The 17,522-nt window shown below is 46.4% G+C and overlaps 1 protein-coding gene across 4 annotated transcripts; it reads right to left on the reverse strand.

Annotated features, from left to right (window-relative positions):
* Positions 1 to 128: 128 nt before the first annotated feature.
* Positions 129 to 16,596, reverse strand: LOC311430464 (hematopoietic lineage cell-specific protein-like). 4 transcript variants are annotated; one of them, XM_084507061.1, is made up of 15 exons: positions 16,456 to 16,596; positions 14,087 to 14,170; positions 12,531 to 12,604; positions 11,330 to 11,459; positions 10,466 to 10,576; positions 9,743 to 9,797; positions 7,823 to 7,933; positions 7,342 to 7,452; positions 6,574 to 6,629; positions 5,499 to 5,568; positions 4,927 to 5,060; positions 4,197 to 4,304; positions 3,405 to 3,708; positions 2,566 to 2,637; positions 129 to 2,177 (listed from the first exon to the last, which is right to left on the reverse strand). In XM_084507061.1, the coding sequence occupies exons 2-15, from the start codon at positions 14,168 to 14,170 to the stop codon at positions 2,041 to 2,043; spliced, it is 1,557 nt and encodes a 518-aa protein (XP_084363187.1). In that variant the 5' UTR covers positions 16,456 to 16,596; the 3' UTR covers positions 129 to 2,040. The 4 variants fall into 4 exon arrangements, with proteins under 4 accessions (XP_084363187.1, XP_084363185.1, XP_084363186.1 ...); XM_084507059.1 differs by having other exon boundaries at positions 4,197 to 4,307; XM_084507060.1 differs by having other exon boundaries at positions 4,927 to 5,063.
* Positions 16,597 to 17,522: the final 926 nt, after the last annotated feature.

Consider the following 17,522-nt stretch of genomic DNA (forward strand, 5'->3'; position numbering starts at 1 on the left):
CAATCCACTCGGCCTTTTCCTCATATCTGCAATAAAGGAGGGCTAGAAAGGAGGACCCTTTTCACTGTGTAAGGAATGGAGCCTACAACAGACACCTGACATGTGGTGGCATGAAAAACAGGACACAATTTTGATCATGTCAGAACAGAAGCAGTTTATTATTAGTGCAGTGCAGCAGAAGGACAGACTCTGCTCACATGAACTTTGTCCAAATGAGGCAGTTACAGAATTTATATACCTTTAGGTTATGCAACTTGTTCTTTTCCAACCTGTGCCAGCAAAGCAGGATAGGGGAAATAGCAACAAAAGGAGCCCCTAGCCTGTACATGAATAATTCACTCCCTTGTTAATTAAATCATGCTGGCTGGTGAGATAATTAGCTTCAAATAGTCCTTAACTAGTGAGGCCTGCAAGGACCTATGAGGAATAACTATTTCACTTCCATGGTAGGAAGTGGTGGCCTGACTTCAGCACAGAGAAGCAAACCACCCACCAGTACAGGGAAGCTGAACCAAATACTAGATGAAGGAACTCACCGTTATCACTGACTGTAAAACATGCTAGTCTTTAGGCTAGAGAAAAGCTGTGAGTCTGTTTATCTTGCACATGTGCGCTTATTTATACTGTCAGAGCTGTTAATAGGAAAAATGGAACTCAAAAATATACCATTCGCTGTATCCAGCAGCACTTATTCTGATTCATTTTCCAGAAGGAAAGGATCTCCCTAGAAGAACATTCCTCTGTTGGAATGCCTGGATGGCGACCAAAACAGTTAACATATTCCTTATTAAGTGAAGCCTTTTGGTATTTTTCTGTTGCTACAAGACATATTTACCGAAGTCATTGTTCTCAGAAAATAATCTAAATTTTATATTTCCGTTTTCAAAGTTTACCCCAGAAATAACATAGCTCCCAATAATTTTCTTGGCACACAGGGGAAAAACAAATAAGTAATCTACTACCTTAGCAATATTATGCTTCATCTTCATCGACCAACACACACTTGTCTTGTTTAATGGAACAGCTCATTACATCGAAGCTTATGTCTGTTTGCAGACAAACTCAGCAGTGTTCACTGTGAGGATCAGCTGTTCCTAGGTGTCAGCCCTGAATCTGCCCAGATAGCCCCAGCTCATATTTCTTTGCTCTGCACTGCAAACATACTGTGTCTTGCAAGTGGAAACTTCTTGGGAAAAAAGGCAAGTTCAGCCTTCACTGTGCTGTTTTCCCTTGACAACTGGGTAGGATGAAGTCCAGGGCAATAGCTCAGGAATCTCTTTTTCTACAGCTGTATTCTGGACTTAATCCTATGAAGAAAGAAGGCCTGTCAGATAGAGGTGACAAATGGCAATTCAAAAATAAAAGGTCCCTTCTGCCCTGACAAGATTAGTTATTTTTTCTTGCTGTGAATTGCCCTGATGAAACAGAAATGGACACACTTCTCTTGCAAGCTTTCCAGTTGACATATGGGACAGTCTAGACAGAAAAGATGTCATATCACATCCACATGTTCTGAAAACTGTCCCATATAGAACTGGATGGGAAACAGAATATAAATATCTGAGTGTGGGTGTCAAGAGGATGAAGCTGCTCTCTTTTCAGTTGTGCCCAGCAATAGGATGGGAGGCAGTGGGCACAGACTGAAGCACAGGAGATTCTGGCTGAATATGAGGGAGCACTTCTTTACTGTGAGGGTGACAACACTGGAACAGGTTGCCCAGAGAGGCTGTGCAGTCTCCTTCTCTGGAGATATTCAAAACTCGTCAGGATACCATCCTGCGCAATGTACTCCAGGTGATCCTGCTCTGTGGGGGGTTGGACTAGATGATCTTCAAAGGTCCTTTCCAACCTCGGCCTTATTGTGATTCAGAATCCATCCTGGGCACAGGCCAAACATCTTGTTAGAAACTGCCAATTTGCTCACTGGTACTTCTTGCACGTAGACATGCCAGGCTGAGCCAAATTAAGCTAACAATATGTAGAAGGCTGAAGCAGACAGAGGCAGAAGTTTGGAATAAGGCAGCTTGGACAACGCTGGTCTCACTGCAGAAGCTTCACATAATTTGCTGGGAAGAGGCCTACTTTTCCCCGGCACTGACCCCGCCACCAGCCTTCATCTACCATCTCGATGTGTGTGATTGTGTCATCAGGATCAAAAGAAATTTCATCATCTCCATCTGCAAGAATTGATCAGAAAACAAAGTCACAGTGTAAAGATAACCCCAGAGTGAACTGTTTTAAACCCTCCCTTAACTCTGCCCAGGAGAATACAGAACAAGCAGGTTGATAAATCCCAGAGTTCATCTTATCCCATCTATTTCTACAAACAGCACAGATAGAACAGAGAAGGAGCAGGACTTCACAGATGAAAGATGAAGTGTCTATGTTCCAAACTAAGGTCTCATTCTATTTTTCCATGAGGAAGAAATTGAAACAACCAACTCAAAATCCTTTTACCACTGTTGATGGTGTGAACAACCATCTCCCCACCCCACCTTGGCCAAATTCCCAGTGCCTCTCCTGTCAGGATGATTGCCTTTCCCACATCCTGGATGGCACACCTACCTCCTTGGTAATCATAGAGAGCCACAGCACAGGTCCCAGGGCTCTCCACCTCATAAACATTGTGCATTTCCCCTGCAGAAGACAGGATTGGTAAATAAGAAAGAGGCTGAAAGCAACCAAAAAGATCTGTTCAGTGCCACCCTCCACCCATCTGTAAGCCTTGGTGAGAACCATATCCAAACGCCATCAACAGGTAGAGGTGTTTTATGGCTCAAGGCATGGTGCAATTTGCCTCCGCTTCTGGAATGGGAGAGGAGAGGATCATAATGCTTCCTGTTCCTCCTTCCAAAACAAAAACAAAAACTGATGTAACTCCAGTTTGCCTCCTTTGCCATTTACAGTACTGGTGAATTTGAGATGGAAATATCAACAGTAGCCTATGCAATTTGCTCAGGTGCTTGGAGAAAGTCTACCTTGCTGCCTCCCCCCTTCACACCCAGGAGACCAGATCAGGTCTCATGAGCACCAGCATTTTGAGTGACAAACTGTGAATAAACAGGGATCCCTGTATCCTCAACACAGCACTGGCAATCAATTGCCAAGACACACTGCATCAAGTTAAAGAGCGTCAGTCCAGGTGCAGCTTCTTCAGAGCCCATGGCAGCCATCCTGCCCTCTTGCCTGAATCCTTCTTCAGCAAAGATACCTGCTGCCTGATGCAGCATCCCATGCAGCTGATTTTGCATCTAAGAGCAGGGCAAGGGGCTAGGAGACATAAAGTCTCTATCAGCATGGATTGTTAACTTGACCACAGAAGATTTCAGGACACAAAAGCCCTCTGGAGTCTGTCCCATACACCCTCTGATGCAAACAGACAGATACACTCTCTCTGTACTCACCCACACAGGGCTGGCTGGACGCCTCAGGAAGGATCTCCTCATAGTCCTCACCTCCGTCTTCTCCATGGTTGATGATGGTATCTGGCTTTCCCAAGGGTGCTGGCAGTTCCTCATAGTCAGCACTTGCACTGATGCCATCACAGTAGTCAGAGTGCTCTAGCAGCTCCTCATAGTCTCCACTGACATCCAAACTCTCACTGTAGATGGGTTGATCCTGGCTGGGAAACTTGCACAGCTCTTCAGCCAGATCTGCTGGCCTTGGTGGCAAAGTGGGGGGTGTTTCCTCATCCTCCCCTTTTGCCTCCTGCCAGGAGGTAAGAAAGTGACAAGAAAGTCAACTGGAAAGCATTCACTACAGGCAGCTCTACTATGACTGCACAGCACCCAATGCAAGCGAGCCCACTCCGCTGCATGTGTTTAGTACTACCATGACACAAATAGAACATCATCCACAAAAGGAACTCAGCCACTAGGTCTGGGCTGAACTAGAACCTGGGAGTGCTGAACACACTTTGATGACTCGTTTTTGAGCCTATCTCACATGCATAGCTACAGTTCACTCTACTGCTGCTGCAGTGACCCCACTCCAAGAGCCTGTTTTGCACGGTAAAAGGTGCTGTGCAGCCATATCCCATCACTATCCCAATATTTCCCCCTTACTCTTTGCAAAGCCTCTTCCATGATGTGGCTGCACCCTTCTTCTTTGTGCATGTCTACCTGTGAATCACAGTCCCCTCATAGGCTCGATCCCCTCTGCTCCCCTTTCTGGCTCCCCCCAGCCTGCCTCAGCACCTGCTCTCCTTGTGACACAGGCCTGTCTTGGACAGCTCTCTCAGGGACTCTTGCTGTCACAGTGGCAGGAACTGTCTCTCTGTGGTCCTTCTCTCTCTGTGGGATTTCCTGCTGGAGAAAAGTCATCACAGCTCCTCAGTCTCTTTCAAACAAGTCCATTCCCAACCAAGCAACTCTCAAGACAATTTTTCTCACACTGAAATCTGTTCCAGCTGCCATAAACCTGCTGTACAGACTGGACACCAGCAGGCCTGTAACTACTACTGGGTCTGCAGGAAGCAGACTCAAGGAGGAAATATGTTAGAGAGTGTTTTATTGAAGAAACCTTATCTGCACAACAAACATAGCAACAGCGCAATGCAGAAGGAAGTCTTTTACATATGAAGGTTTGGGTACAATCTCCAGTTTGGAAAACCTTGAATACATACTGCTGGGATGGCAGTACCAAGAAGGTGCATATTGCATTGTGCTTGCCTGTCACTAGAGGCAAGGAGACTAGACCAAACTGCAGGGTGACATGGTTGGGTGCTCACACATCCTGATCTGTGTGCTGAACCAGGAAAAACTGAATAGCATGGCATTCAATGGCAGTCTCTGGCAGGTACAGGGAAGCTGTTTAGGCAAGAGGTCACTGTAACAAGATTTGGTAGAAGCAGATGGACCTATGTGGCCCTTAGGAAAAGCCTGTTTCACAAGCACTGGGGGACATGGGAAGATGGTCATTTCTCACCTTCTGCCGAGCTGCCTGGCACTCCTGAGCTTGACGTCTCACCCGGTCTTCTTCTGCCTGCCTTTTGCTCTCCTCGTCTGCCAATTTAGCCAGGTTTTCAAATCTTGACCGCAGGCTGCTTGTGCTGCTGGAAGCTGCTGTGGAGATGACAGCTGCTCAAGCCTTCCCAATGGCTTGTTAGACATTGGAACAGGCTGCCCAGGGAAGTGGTGGAGTCACCGTCCCTGGAGGTCTTTAAAAGACGTTTAGATGTAGAGCTTAGGGATATGGTTTAGTGGGGACTGTTAGTGTTAGGTCAGAGGTTGGACTCGATGATTTTGAGGTCTCTTCCAACCTAGAAATTCTGTGATTCTGTGATTCTGTGATTCCTTTCCACCACCCCAAGCACCCAGGGGACACCTGGACCTCTGCCTCTGCCAGAGAAACTTGCAATACAGTCACCTTCTTCAGTTTTTCAACACAGGCTAAATCCACAGCCCACCACAGCCCCTGCCTGCCAGTGTGCTGCCACAAAGGGACCATGAGATTCACAGCTTCCCACCAAGCCCAGGACTGGTACACAATTATCTCACCTGCCTCCACTGGTCTTGTTTTCTCATACGAGGAAGTTGGACTTGCCATCTCGTTAAAGCCAGCAGCACTCTGCAAAAGGAAGTGTCCAGCTTGTTAGACAAGGCCAGTACTGAGATTCCACTAGATGGGTTTGGCTGTTGGTGACCACAAACAAGTCACAGCTTTGTTCCCAGCTATGTCTGCCTTCATCAGTAAAACTGCCACAGCTCTGTGGGAAGGGAGGCTGCTGACTGCAGTCCTGCTCTCCAGTGCCTCCCTGCACTGCCAGAAGTATCTGCTGATCTCCAGCCAAAGGCAAGGGCTGTTCCTATAGAGAGGCAATGCTCCAAAAACTTCTAAAGGCTATGTGGAGCCAAGCCAAGGAGGTTTAACAGTGGTAAGAGGACTCCTGTATGGGACAGGAAGGCTGGGCACTCAAGGCACGAACACTCACATATAATGCTGCAAACAACTGGGGTGATGCCTGACAGTCCACCTCTTCCTGAGGTCCGGTAAGTGGTGAACCAGTCCCCTGCACCCCCAGAGGTATGTGGCATGGAAGCACTTCCCTGTTGAATGCACAACCGCAGCTGCACAACCATGAAAATGGCACTGCCCTTCATCAGGTCATTGCCTGCAGTATATTTACACAACAGCTGGGGCTGGAAAACTTTAAGGAAAAAATGTGTGTGTGACTATCTGAGATCCTGATGGCTTTATGAGGTGTGAAGAGATGGCTAAACTGTTAATTAGATGTATAGTACAGTTTAATTCTCTTAGAGAGTTCTTCACTGGCTCTACTCATAGTCACATCACTAAATACTGCCACAAGAGAAAGCAGGTGTGTGACTGGTCAGTCTGAGAGTGGAATGATTCAAAAGCAACTGAGAATGGAAAATATTTTTCCCTTCCTCCCTGTCTTCCCAGGCTGCATCCCTCTGTGCCCTCTGGCATTTACAGTTCCCTCATGCCTGCAATGGTTGTGCAGTGACCAGTGGGACCTCATCTCCATCTGGGAATTCTAAACTCCTGCAGCAGTGCAAAGAGCACTGACTAGCAGGAGGCAATAGTAAACTCCTGCATGCAAAGACTTACCTTATCTACCCTGTCCTTCTGGACCCCGTAGCGGCCTCCAAATCCTTTGGCATAGTCTGTATGGAAAAAAATGAGGCTAATTTATATTTTATATTTTATAGGCTCCTCTGACTTCAGCATGCTGTGACTAGCGAAACAAGTTAGTTTTGTCTTAAATTGAATGGCACAATGTCTGGTAGCTAGCTACCTGCATCTCATCACACAAGGACCTATGTAAATGAGGCAAAATGCTCTACATGGAAGATTTTAAGACTAATTTTTTCATTCCTTTCAGTGAAGTGCACTGCTGTTCACTACTGTATGATGGCAAATCTCCTTCCAAGTCACTGGGTCACTTCCAAGTGACTGGGCCAGTCATGCCATTTGAGTGCAGTGTAGCCTTGTTCACTGAAGTTAGATATACAGTGCTAGAAGCACTCAAGCCATTTCCTTCCCATGTGCTCATTTTTTTTTCATGAGCTTATACAATCAGGACTGTACCTGACAAGAGAAAGCATAGCACAGTTGGAGAAGCCTGATTCAGGCACTTGTATTCACATCTGTCACTGATCCAAACAAGCTGCACTCTAAACCCTATTCTGGCAGAGTTTATCCTTGTGCTTTGGGAGTTCACAGTGTCTCAGCTGCTCCACCTGCCTGCAATTCCACAATATGCTATACACATTCAGTTTATATCAGCTGGATCTCTGTCAAGTACAAACAGGTAGCTCTACACCTACATGTGCTTCAAGGAAATTATGCTGCCACAATCTGGCAGCATTGCTATACCTGTTTGGGATGCATGGGGTTGTACTTCCTCCTGATGGTCCCAGCCAAGAGCACTCTTGTCCTGTCGATCCCTCTGGACCCCAAACTTCCCACCAAAGCCCGCAGAATAGTCTTCAGTCATGGGGATCCAGACCATGGAATGGAGGTGAACGGAGAATGGAGGGAAAGAGAGAAGTGGTAGAACTGTGAGCACAGGCTGTTCTCACAGAAGCAAGGACTTGGAGAGAGATGATGACAGACAGGGAGCAAGGCCAGAGCTCTCCACTGGTGGATACATCAATAACCCTCCCTCCTCCTGGAGACACAACACCTGCAATCAGCATCTCAGCATAATCAGCATCGGGCATGCAACAATTCCCTTAGCATTCCACCACACATACAGCAGGTTGCAAGCACCAAGTACAGAACTACATGGCCCCAACAGGGATAGTCCCAAGCCCCAGTCCTGACACAGCCGCTGCAACTGGCTTCCCAAGCTCACCTTTCTGAGAGTCATGCTTCTCCACCTGGCTCTTGTAGTCGAACCCCACTGCTGCTTTGTCCACCTTGTCCTTCTCCACACCATAACGGCCACCAAAACCCTTGGAGTAATCTGGGGGGGGGCAGAAATGACTGAGATTCTACCTCAGGTATGGGGCTGGTGAAGGAAAGACTGAAGATGGGGAGGAGCATCAGGGAGAAGGACAAGTAGCAAAGATGATGGACAACACTAGAAACAGCAGGCACTCGGAGAGAATAGAGTGGAGGACAGGGAGTACCGAGGGCCATTGAGGATGAGGGTCCATAGGAATGGATGTATGAGAGAAGACTGGGTCATACCAGCAAGAGCCCAAGAGCAATGGGCAGCAGGAGACATGTCATGCACAGAGGGCAAAGAAGGAAGGTAACATGCCAAATGCAGATGGGGAAGCAGTAGGAGCTCCAGCCATCAGAAGATGCAAAGCCACGACATGACTTAGGGGCCCTGAGTGCCTGGGTATCCACTCACGCATCTGCACAGCAAGCATCTCAACTTGTGGTCTGCCTGAACAGGTCTTTGAGTAAGCCTTTGAAATCACTGAAGAAATGGCAAACTTTTTTTGTATGGCTTATATTTGCCATAGTGGAGTCCCAACATCTACAAGGAAACCGCTGAGTCTGGATGCTGCAGCAAAGGCTGAAAGCCACATTTCTGGAGACATGCTACAGATCCTCTCAGTCTGTCTCTGTATCTTCTAGAGAAGCCTAGCAAATTCAGCCTTATCAATCCATGAAGATTTTGCCCTAGAGAAACATGCATGAAAACATTTTGGATTCATGAATGGCTCTCAGAATAATATTCACTCAATTTCATAGAAGCTCAGTCACTTAAGGTTGAATAAGACCAGAAAGTAATTATTAAAATCTGTAATTCTGAGAAATTTCTTAAATTTTTCTCACTTCAACTATTATTTACTGATTAGACCATCACAAAACACACCTTTTAGGAAGTTGTCTTCAGCAAATATAGATTTTATGACTGTTACCTTGATGCTAGAGTTTTCAACATTGAAACATTTTTATGAAAAATAAAGCAAATACGCAGCTGTTCAGTGTAACTTCTCCTTGCCTTGCTCCAAACATTTTCATTTTGTCCTGAGTGATTTCTGTGGTTTTATACTGCCTGACGTTTTATGCCTACAATTTACTATGAGGCCTCTTATACAAGAATGTGTTAATGTAACACAATTTTGCTTGAGTTATTACTTTAATATCAGCTAAGAATGCCTCAAATCTTTTTCCTTCTTTTATAATTTCCTCTGAAAAATAATTACAAGTCTTCTTTTCTTGGTAATGCAGCATTCTCCACATTTATGTGAAACAGTAACAGGCCTCGTCCTCTCTTCTTCTCTTGTCTGCAGAATATTTAACCTTTCATTTCAGTTCTTGCAACGTTCTTTCAGAATATAGCTGCTTTTATGTATATGTCAAAGTTTGATTGAATGATCTCCAGAACTCTGCAAGAGTTTGAGTGCTGTAAAAGCTTTTGTTTCCTTATCTATTGTTGTGCCTTTTCTTATATGCCATTTTTTTCAGAAATCATTTCTTATATCCTGCAGTGATTGGGTACTCGCTGTAGCAGTTTCTCAGGAGGACTTTTAAAGGAATGGGATAATCAGCCATTTGTCACCAGGTGTGTGGGGGGGTGTCCTCTCTGCTCAGTCAGGACACAGCAAAGCATAACAGAGAGGCAAGAGGGATGTACAGCAGAAAGGTGGTTACAGGACAGCAGGCAATGGAGCCACAGTGCTGAATGACTGAGAATAGGAATCTGCAGACAGGAGGATAATAAAGGAGGTTGTTCCATAGCAGACAGCACAGGATATCGGGAGAAGAGAAAATGGGTGAAGCATTAAGGGACCAAACATGCCCATGGACTTGCCTTTCTGGGACGAGTGTTTCTCCACCTCACCCTTGTATTCAAAACCCAGTGCTGACTGGAACAAGAAGAGGGAGGAATGTCAGTCATCCTGGGGGCCAAGCCAGATTTCATCCACCCTCATCCACTGCCCTGGGGCCTGCCTGGGACCCTGCTCCCAGTCCTGTGCTCTACATGCAGATACATGGCCACTCCTCGTCTGGCAAAGACCTCCTCAGACTTGCATTCCCATTGTCCCTGTGGCAGAATGCCCAGAAATGCAACTCAGGTAAAAGGGCCATAATCCTGACCCCACAGCCTGTTAACTGGCAAAGCCTCTGGGCAGTGTCTGCAGGACTGCATCCTGCTGTCACTGGCCAGTCCTGCTGTGGCCAATCACTGCCCATGGCAAAGCTTGTGGGTTTGGAGATGAGAAACACCCCCAGCTCCCAAGAGCAGCGATGTCCATGACACAAACATAGTGCTGCCTGGATAGGACACTGCAGGCATATTAATACACACCAGAGAGCCAATCTGCATAAGTACGCTGCAAATTATCAGCTCTTGTCCTGCACACAAGAGGTGAGCTATGTTACAGTGGAGACCATGGTGCACAGCATACCTAGACCTACTCCCATCAGCACATTGAAAACTGCAGCAACAATTCTAAATGTAGTAATCCAGATTTTAGCAGCAGCACTCAGCATAGGCTGCAAAAACATACTTCAGTTGCTCCATTCAGCTCACCTTATCAATCCGGTCCCGCTGTATTCCAAACTTCCCACCAAAGCCCTGTGCTGCATCTGTCTGTGAGGAATGCTTCCCGACATCAGCGACATACTCATGGCCCATGGCACACTAAGGAGAGAGAAAGCATGGCATGAGCTCCTTGACACTCAGTCCAGTGGACTAACAGAGACATGGGCACCGAGTTGTTATGTCCTGTTGACAAAACGCTTGCGGCCATAAGGAGACAGGTCCAAATTGACTACAAGGCAGGAAGGTCCGGGTACGACTGCTCCCTTTTGGCCTCCTGGAAACTCCGCTTCTCACCCTGTCATCCTAGTACCATGCAAATCTACATGGACCACACAAACTGAATAATATTGCAGTCTTATCATCTCACTTCAGACAAAAAGGTATTAAAAGCTGAAAGCTACGGAGAGAATTATGATGATGATTAGCAGAAAACATAAAACATTTTATATGAGAACAAAGATAACAAAGACTATGGACCAGGGCTTCATCTGGGGGAGGTATGAGAGAGGTCTGTAACAGAGAATGTGAGTGGGGGATTATTATTCGTTATTTCTCCAAGCACAAGTAGGAAAGCACCTAATTGTTATGCAGCAGTTTTGAAACAAGCAGTATAAAGTCCTTCTTCACAGAGTAGTTAACTAAGGGGAATGTTGCAAGGAAGCTGTAGAGACAAATTATACAAATAGGTTCAAACACATCGTGGAAACAGACTATGGGCTAGATGGACATGTGTGAATCATGCCAGCTTTCCATTCCTTCCCTTCAGGGTCAGGCCAGAAGACAGGGATGCTGTCTCCTTGATGCAAAAAAGCCTCTTCCAATAAGCCCAGGCAAGTCCTCTACAACTGTTACCTTATCCATTCGGTCCTGCTCCGTTCCAAATTTTCCCCCATAGCCATAGGAGGCCTTAGGGCCAGTCTCCAGCTCCTTCTTCTTGATGACTTCATGTTCCTCTGACACCTTGCTCCTCAGCTGGTGGATGCTGGCAAGACAGTGTCAAGGCAAGTCACTGTGGGATTCTGCAGACCTGTGCATTCAGCTGGAGCAGCCGTGTGCCACTATGCCACACAGAGCCCCATGCACATAAGCACACTGTCAGCAGCCACCATGTGCCCTCAGTGGGCCCCTCTGTGTGGCAGTCACACCTGCAGCCACTGCCCAGTAGCTGGGAGGTGATGTTACCGTGGGGCTTGGCAAAGGACCCAGAGAAGCAGGATCAGTAGATGCACCCAGTCCCTAACCTGCAGTCCCATTCAGGACTTTCACATGAACCCAAGCTTTCCTTCTGTGTGCTGCAGTACTTCACAATGCACAAGGCAGTACCAAACGTCCCAAGGGAGCTGCTAGATAGGGGTGGCTTTGGAGACAGAAGGAGCAGGATGTCTTTAGGATCTTAGGAAGAACTTCTTTACCAAAAGGGTTGTTAGACATTGGAACAGGCTGCCCAGGGAAGTGGTGGAGTCACCATCCCTGGAAGTCTTTAAAAGACGTTTAGATGTAGAGCTTAGGGATATGGTTTAGTGGGGACTGTTAGCGTTAGGTCAGAGGTTGGACTCGATGATCTTGAGGTCTCTTCCAACCTAGAAATTCTGTGATTCTGTGATTTTACCACAGCAGAACAGCCTCGGTCTGAAGGTATTTCACAGTTAACCCCCGATGGCATCACCTGCAGGCTGTGAATTTTGCTTCTGGTGCAACACAAGCACGTCAAAACAAGAGCCTGGGTGCAGCCGGCCGAGCCTGGACGGGCAGGCGGCAGTGCAGGGCGGCCCCGTGCGAGTGGCAGCGCAGCTCCACGGCAGCCGGCAGGCCGCTCACGCCGCTCCGAAACCTCTCTCGGCCCCCTTGTACCCATCGGCCTGGCAGACAGCCCGGGGCGGGCAGCGGGGAGGCCCTGGGTTCCGCTCCGCCCCCGCCGCGGCCCCGCTGTGTACAAGCCCTTATTTGGCTGCTTTCGGCCCGCGCGCGAGGCCGCGGCGGCCGCTTCCCCTCACCGCCCGTGGCCGCGCTGACAGCCTGCCGCAGGCTTCCCGACCCGCCCGGCCGCGCTTACTCGATGTGCTCGGCGCGTCCAGAGCCCGCGATGGTCTTGGCCCCCCAGCGCTGCTCCTTCTCAGAGATGTCGTTCTGCAAAGCGAACCGCAGCCGTCAGCTGCAACCCCCGGTTCCCCGCGCGACGCCTGCTGTCCTCCCGGAGGGCCGCGCTCGCTGCAGCCTCGCCGGGCCGGGCCTGGCTTCGCCCGAGACCGGACGACCCGGGCTGGAGCGAGCAAAGGGGGCCCGGAAGGCTCCCGGGCACGGACAGAACGGGGCAGCGGGCGAGGCATAGCGCGGGCGGGCGAAGGTCGTCTGCCGCCCTGCCGGGCCGGCGCCTGGGGACGCCGGGAGATTCCTTCCCTCCTCTGAGGGAAGACCTAGCAAATAAAAGTGCTGTCGAAATCAAATGATTAAGAAAATATTAGAAAAACGCCAAAATTGACATTTTACTCAAGGTCGGCTGTTCTGCTTCAATTCTTGTATGACAGCACTTGTTCTGACTTTTTGTAGGTCTGAAACTGTATTTGACCAATTGAAGCATGAATAAACTCTTTCCTAATGTAAAGCTAAAAGAAGTATATACAAAATAGAATACATGGTCTCATTCTGTTTGGGCTTATTTTAAATATATTCACAAATGGATGAATTAAGTAAAACAAAATAATTTTGATGTCACAGATTTTATTTTTTAACATTAGTAATTTGAGGCATGTGAGAAGGGGACTTTCTCTTTCATTCCAAGCTAGAATTTCTTATTGGAAATTACTAGGCAAGACTGAATCTTCAACACAGAGGGCACTAGTTGTGTCACTGGAGACTGTCCAGCAAAAAACTCTCTTGGAAAGGAAAATTTCACATAGCTCAGAGAGACCTGTGATGGTAAGGTACGGCTGGCACTCAGTACCACAAGGAGCAGAACTTTTCATGTTCCCAAAAGGTTTAGAAAAAGATTATGAAGAATGAGATGTTTTTGTCTTGAGCCATGAAAAGATAGTTTACATTGACCAAATACAGGAGACAACGCAGTGCAGAAAAATCTTGTGATGCCATATCAACAGGTGATAAAATTGTAAATGAAAGCTAGTGTTAATAAGTACTAAAAGCATATGGAAAAAAATAATCCTGTATCTGAACAACGATGGTTCCAAAATATTCATTCAGGAATGAGTATGAAGTAGGGAATTGCATGCAGTTATGTAGCAGAGTAGCAAATAAGGAATTGGCCAAAAGGCCAAAGTGTGAGTAACTTATTGGGAAAGAAATAGAGAATTAAAAAGAAAGCAAGTGTCATAACATTTTCTGAATCCATAGGGTTCTCACAGGCTGAGCACTTCTACGCTCTCATCATCTCACCTAGAGAATTACAAAAAATACAAGGAGAGAACAGAGCTATTTAGAGGCATGGAGCTGCACTTGTACTGGGTGACAATAAATACTGGGATTTTTCTATTAGGAGAAAAGACAGAGAAGGACAATGTTGGAATCCTGCACCAAGCCCTCAAGCACAGCTGACAAGCATGTGTCCAGACACAGCGGGACTCAGTGACGTGACTTTCTATACCAGACACTCACCACAAAATCGGGGTCAGTGTCCCAGTCGTCTCCCTGAGCCTCAACCTTCACCGACACATCGTGTCCCACGACTGCTTTCCACATCTGCACAGGGAATACATTTTGTCACCTGGGGCCTGGCATGCAGGCCCTGCTGGCTCGCTGCCATGGACCTGTCATATCACATGGACGTTTGGAGGCTACCTGCCTCATTGAGCTTGTATATTGCCTCATACAGCACAGGGCACCCCAAAATAGTTTCTCTTGAGCTCCAGCACGTCTTTCAGCAAAACACACAGTGAATCTAAGAGTAAACCACAGCCTTCTAGCCCACCATCTTCACAGTTAAACTGCATACTTTATTTTAATGCACGAATGCACGTTAGCACTAGCATCCAACTATCAGATTCTTTTTTTTTTTTTCTTTTTTCTTTTTTTCCCATCATATATTGATTTTCTGTGCTCTGTGAGGTTCTTCCATGCATTAACTTCCCTTTTGCTAACCACAGTCACAGCATCCCACTAGAGGCTATGGCTTCCTCTGCTACCACGATACAAAACATTTAATTGAGATTGAACTCCTGAAGTCTCCCGTTTTTCAAACTTTTAATCACTGCTTAGTGTGCTAAAGACAGTTCAGAGAAAAGTTGCATGTTGGTCTTACAATGCTGGTAGAGTGTGGTGTTTATGTCAGCTATAGAGTAAAAGCAGGAAATGAGGGCTAAAAGCATTAAGCGTGCATGGTGGGAAAGGCTGAAACTGCAGCAGTACAGCTCTTACAAGCTGTCTGAAGAGGCCTGGAGGAAGTGATATACCCGGGAAGAGGAAGTTAAAAAAACTAATGTGAAATCTAAAGCTCCTGAATTTCATTTTCAAGGTGACTGACAAAAGACGATGAAAAAGCCCCTCCCAAAAAACACAGTGTCTGCAAAATGAGAAGCAGAAGAAAGATTACATGGCTTGCTGGTCCATATACAACAGCTCATTTTCATCAGAGCTCTCACTTCTCACGTCCTGTATTTCTGCCTGTGGTGTTGAGGAGCCCTGAATTGTTCTTACGGTAGCCCAAAGAAGCTTTTCATTAGGGTAGAGAGAAAGACTGAACAGGATGTGCAGCATTGTGCCTGTGAGCCCTGTTTCACACCACTGCAAACATCCCACAAAATAGTGAACAAACCAACAGGAGGGAAGAGAACTGTTCTTTTCTGATCCTCATATCACAGCATATTTTTATTATGTGCTTCTCAACAGTACCAACTCCTCAATCCCACAACAGGACAGAAAATAAACTAGTACACAAGCTGACCCCATGTGCCCAAGACTGTTGCTTTCTGTGCAAGCAAAATGTTTATCATGAACTGGGAATGTATAGTCACAACAGCTGAATGAATAACCTTCCAGCCCAGCTCATTGCCCTGAGTTAAATTGTCCAGACAGCACTGAGAGATCAGGGAGCAGACAACAGGAAATGAAAGAGCAGAGCAGGGACGAATCTTTCATTTGGTTAAAAAAAGCCAGTCAGGCTAAGCTAAGGCAGAGTATTTAGGACCTAGGTAGGTACTGTGAAGATCTGACTTTAGGCCTTCCCCAGGTTGCACCTGGAGTTAAAAAAAAAAAAAAAAAAAAAAAAAAAAAAGTGTTATACTCCAGAAAACAGGAGGCCTGGAGACATACTCTGTGCTTCTGTGCTCTGACAACAATCCTATGACAGAACATAGCTACTAGCAAACAGGTGAAAAAGAAAGGTTGATGTGGCCAACATAGCACAATCTAACAATATATTTCATCTCCTTTTCCTCTGCCTAATTTATTAGCATCTCTCACTCCAAAGACTTTTAAAGTTTGTGGCTCATTTTTGTTTGTGTTAGAACAGCAGCAATAACAAATTAACACAGGGCTGTTCAACTCAGGGCAGCTAATATGATCAGCCAACTCTAATGCAAGTGGTTTAGGGTTTTAAATCCTACTGTAAAAGGTTCTTGACCACTTACTCTCCAAAGCCACCCACCAGGCATCTTGGGAACCATAACAAACCACAGTCTGTAATCACACCACAGGACTCCAGGCAACCTCTAAGAGACATACTACCAAGAGCAGAACATCAGTCTCATCAGTTTGTTCCATTCTTCCCCCAGAAGCATCCACTACAGCACAAATACAGGGCTACCACTTAGCACAGTTGTACCGGATTTGGAAACTTGTTTTTTTAAAGCCTCAAACACAAAAGCAACAATGATGACAATGAATCTATGATTCTAGGACCAAGGAGCAGAGACGTAAATACTGAGCATAATCAGCTCACACATGCTGGGTCAGGAATCTGCTCTCTCTGCCCACCAAAGTACTACTTTTGTTGTTGATCACTTTCCACTCTCAAAAGCCAGTCTTACCTTAAAAGGCCCACTAGCTCCTGCTGGCAAACTTGCTTCTTTTTGTCCCAGCACCTGATGCTAGTAACAGCTTCTAGACTTCCGTGCGTTCTGGGTTCCTGTTTTAACTTCAGCTAACTTCACTTCCTGTGTCCCAGCCCCCAACTTTGCTCAAGTAATGAGCACCAAAACCTGCTCTAGGGTGCTGCAGTTCCCTCACACACTGCCTGTGCTCTGGAAGGCTGACGAGGAGTATACACAGGATACAAATTGCTCCATCCATGTGTAGGGCTTAAGGACGCATGAATTTCTTAGTGTGCAAAAAGAGATTGTGATCTCCAGAGTAACATCTGCTCCACAGACACACACACACACACACAAAAATAAATTAAAAAAAAAAAATCTGACAGAAAAGTACAAGAAAGAAAAATGTCTGAAGCCATGGGCTTGACAATTACAAAGAGATCCCAAGAAAGCAAACTGGTGGTTACAGAACTTGTTACAATGCTTGGATCTGTACTTTACAGCCCTATCAAAAATCCATATAAACATATATCATAGAATTGTACCATAGAATCATAGAATGGCTCAGGTTGAAAGGGACCTTAAAGATCATGTAGTTCCAAACCCTCCCTGACATAGGCAGGAATGCCACCCACTAGATCAGGTTGCTCAGGGCCTCATCTATCCTGGTCTTGAACACCTCCATGGATGGGGCATCTACATCCTCTCTGGGCAACCTGATCCAGTGCCTCACCACCCTCTGAGTGAAGAATTTCTGCCTAACCTCTAATATAAATCTCTCCTCTTTTAGTTTAAAACCATTCCCCCTTGTCCTGTCAATATCTGATTGAGCTGAGTTGCTCTCCATCTTTTTTATAAAAAGTCCGCCTTCAAGTACTGAAATGCTGTAATGAGGTTACCCCCGGAGCCTTCTCTTCTGTAGGCTGAACATCCCCAGCTCTCAGCCTGTCTTCGCAGGAAAGGTACTCCAGCCCCTTGATCATCTTTGTGGCCCTCCTCTGGACTCGCTCTAGCAGATCAACCCTTCTTGTGCTGGGGGCCCCTAAGCTGTACACAGTACTCCA

The sequence above is a fragment of the Aythya ferina genome (assembly GCF_964211825.1).
Source record: "Aythya ferina genome assembly, chromosome: 1".
NCBI lineage: Eukaryota > Metazoa > Chordata > Aves > Anseriformes > Anatidae > Aythya > Aythya ferina.

What these genes read in the sequence shown, in the direction of transcription:
- LOC311430464 (XM_084507058.1), bottom strand. Translation starts at nt 14,170, where the DNA reads ATGTGGAAAGCAGTCGTGGGACACGATGTGTCGGTGAAGGTTGAGGCT. An exon ending in GAAACACTCGTCCCAGAAAG is followed by an intron (nt 7,934 to 9,742) that starts GCAAGTCCATGG and finishes GCCCCCCCCCAG; the next exon opens with ATTACTCCAAGGGTTTTGGT. An exon ending in TCTCTATGATTACCAAGGAG is followed by an intron (nt 2,178 to 2,565) that starts GTAGGTGTGCCA and finishes CAATTCTTGCAG; the next exon opens with ATGGAGATGATGAAATTTCT.